This window comes from Colletes latitarsis, unplaced genomic scaffold (assembly GCF_051014445.1).
Source record: "Colletes latitarsis isolate SP2378_abdomen unplaced genomic scaffold, iyColLati1 scaffold0028, whole genome shotgun sequence".
In the NCBI taxonomy this organism is placed as follows: domain Eukaryota; kingdom Metazoa; phylum Arthropoda; class Insecta; order Hymenoptera; family Colletidae; genus Colletes; species Colletes latitarsis.
The window spans coordinates 396,776-400,440 of record NW_027488378.1 but is presented as its reverse complement, the minus strand read 5'-3'; the positions used below and the strand labels follow the sequence as shown (position 1 = coordinate 400,440).

General features: G+C 40.2%; 1 protein-coding gene across 1 annotated transcript; it reads left to right on the top strand.

Annotated features, from left to right (window-relative positions):
• The first annotated feature begins 796 nt into the window (after nt 1-796).
• LOC143350739 (uncharacterized) lies at nt 797-2,144 on the top strand. The gene is given in 1 exon segment (XM_076782751.1): nt 797-2,144. A coding segment is annotated over 1 exon segment (1,341 nt). The 5' UTR covers nt 797-803.
• The last annotated feature ends 1,521 nt before the right edge of the window (nt 2,145-3,665 follow it).

Below are 3,665 nucleotides of genomic sequence, written 5' to 3'. Positions count from 1 at the left end.
TTGTCATATTTGCGAAGAACCATTCAAGGATAGCGATGTACGAGTTCGCGATCATTGCCATCTGTCCGGACGGTTCAGAGGCCCAGCACATTCGGAGTGCAATTTAAATTATAAAAATGTGTTTTACATCTACTATGTGTGTTACATCTAAATGTGTTTACATGAACTATGATTCGCATTTCATTATCGAGGAAATAGCTACCGCTTTCGAAGGTCACATTGATGTATTACCTATAACTAAATAAAAATATATTTCTTTCACAAAAAGTGTTGAAGATACGGATGAATCAGACTCGCAAAATTATATTAAATTACGATTCATCGATTCATACAAATTTCTAAATACCAGTCTCGACAAATTAGCATCTTTTCTTAGCACAGATCAATTAAAAATTTTACGATCCCAATTTGAAACATTATCCACTGAAAATTTCAATTTATTGACGCGAAAGGGTGTCTCTCCGTATGAATACCTTGATTGCGCGAACAAGCTGCAGGATCCATGCTTACCGCCGCGCGAGTCATTCTATAGTTCGTTAACGGGTGAGACTGTATCAGAGACCGATTATGCACACGCTGAGATAGTCTGGCAGCGTTTCGAGATTAGAACCTTGGGCGAATACAGCGATTTGTATTTGAAAACTGATGTCTTGTTATTGGCAGATATTTTTGAAAATTTTCGCGAAAGTTGTATATAGAGCTACGGATTAGATTCAACGCATTATTATACTCTACCTGGTTTCACATGGGATGCAATGCTAAAACATACCAAAATTACATTCGACTTGCTCACAGACATCGATATGGTCATGTTTATCGAACGCGGTATACGTGGGGGCTTAAGTCAATGTTCCGGAAGGTACACACATGCCAATAACAAGTACATGTCATCTTACGATGCATTGGAAGAGTCATCGTACTTGATGTACTTTGACGTGAACAATTTGTATGGATGGGCAATGTGCCAGCCTCTACCATACACTAAATTTCAATGGGTTGAAGATGTAAATTTTGACATATCTTCAATCGGTGTCGATTCGCCCATGGGATACATTCTCGAGGTAGATCTGGAATATCCGCAACGTCTGCACGATGCTCATGCAGATCTACCGTTCTGTCCGATGCATACCAAACCACCTGGCAGCAGGCAGGACAAGTTACTCGCGACGGTATATGATAAGCAGCGTTACATAATCCATTATCGCAACCTGCAGCAGTGCACGCGTCACGGCCTTCGTATTACAAAGATACACCGCGTGCTTCAATTCACTCAATCCCCCTGGCTCCGTGATTACATCGAACTCAACACACGGTTTAGAACAAGCGCGACAAACGACTTTGAAAAAAATTTGTATAAATTGATGAACAATGCAGTTTTCGGTAAAACAATAGAAAATGTACGAAACCGTGTGGATGTAAAACTTTTGACACATTGGGAAGGGTGATATGGCGCGGAGGCAATGATCGCGAAACCAAATTTCCACAGCAGAAGTGTTTTTTCGGAAAATTTAATAGCTGTTGAATTGCGAAAACTCGAGGTAAAATTCAACAAGCCGATATATGTGGGCATGTGCATTCTGGACATAACAAAAATTTGTTTGTATGAATTTCACTACGAGTACATGTCTCCTAAACATGAACAAAATTGTAAAATTCTATACACCGACACTGACAGTCTTATTTATCACATTCGATGCGACGATATCTACGAGTCTATGATGCACAATATCGATAGATTCGACACAAGCGATTATCCTACTGACAATCCATATAATATGCCACGCGTAAATAAGAAGGTTCCGGGGCTGATGAAGGATGAAAATAACGGTGCGATAATGACTGAATTCGTAGGTCTTAGAGCGAAAATGTATGCACTTCGCGTAGACGGTAAGAAAGATACAAAAAAGGTGAAAGGTGTCAAGACCAACGTCATAGCCAGAACGATAACTTTCGACGACTACGCGCAGTGTTTGCACAGAGAGATCGAAATGGTTCGCAAACAATCATGCATACGGTCTAAATTGCACAAAGTGTACACCATTTCGGAATCCAAAATCGCTCTAAGTCTGTACGATGACAAGCGATATATCATACCCGATTCAACCGACACTCTGCCCTGGGGACATTATAATATACCGTTGTAAAATAGAAATTACTATTATTGTATTTATTATAAATAGCGGAATTTATTGTATAATATAAAATTGTTCATAAATGTATAGAAATTGTTATTGTATTAATTAACTCATTCACATAAATAGTTGGATTAATGTGTAAAATAAAAGTGGCCACTCATGTATATGCATCATTGTATTTCATTGAACCATGTATTATTTTACAATACATTATTTTTATTTATCCAAGAATTGTGTGATTTATCAAAGCCCAACCACTTGACGTACACCTTATCCCCCTTTCTACGCAACACTTTTTCCACTAGATATACATCAGGATCTGTGACGCGTTGCAGCTCATGTTCATAGAATCCTCCGGCAACTGGTTTTCCAAAGGAATCGAGGAGCAGATACGTCGCGGGATTAGTTGCCTGCACTTCAGCTATCTTAAACACCTCCGTTGTCCAATTCGGTGTATAGCCTTTATCGAAGATGGTTTTAAATTTGCTCACGCGCACAAACTCACCCAATTTGAATCTCGCTGGAGCAGCAATCTTTATGTTGTTGTATACTGTGGTTAGCAGCTTATCGGCGATCACAGGGGTAACATCGCAAGGATGCATTCCGATGGTTCTATGTTTTCGTGCGTTATACTCTGCAAGTAGACACGGTAGTGCGTCAACCCATTCATAGGTTCCATTGAGCGTAAACAGTTTCCACATATTATTCTTCAAAGTTCGATTGAAACGTTCTACGACGGAGGCCTTCATCACCGAATACGTCGAATAATGATTAATGCCATGCTTTGTCATGAGTTTATGCACATCAACGTTGTAAAATTCTTTTCCTTGATCGGTTTGCAAATTTTTCTGATGTCGATCTCTAAATATCTTTGCAAACGCTTTAGTCACCTCAGCACCACTTTTAGTCTTGAGCGGCACCGCCCATGCATACTTGCTTAGCACATCGATGACCGTGAGTATATAGTGATGACCGCGGTTGAATCGTGAGTATGGACGCATTTCTACAACGTCAGCTTGCCACAGATCATCGTATCTATGCACTATGACGCGTCTCCGCGGGAAATGTCTTCGAGCTGGAGGCATGCAATTTCTCAACAAGTTGTCGGTTCTTGAGACTATGGCTTTCATTACTCTTGGATTTCGATATTGGTTGCATGTTTGATCGCAGAGATGTCTTTGACGCAAATAATGCGATTATTATCGTGGACATACATTATGTGCTTCCCATAGTCTCCAAATAATTCTGGGCAAGTTCAACCGTCTCGCATGATTCTCCATCACAATTCTGCTGCGGGATAGGATTCAATGTCTGCGATATCTTTTGAGCACTGTTTTGCAACGTTAGAATATCTTTCTGAAACACAATCAGCTTCCTCTCTAATTCTTCCTGCTGCTCTCTCAAAAGTTTAATGTTCTTTTCCACATATAGTTTATTGACAGCATCGCTGTCGACTGCAGGCTGTGCTACGCGTCGTATCTTGCGTGATTTTGCATCAAAGTCGGCATCGGCCACGCAAAGAGCGTTATC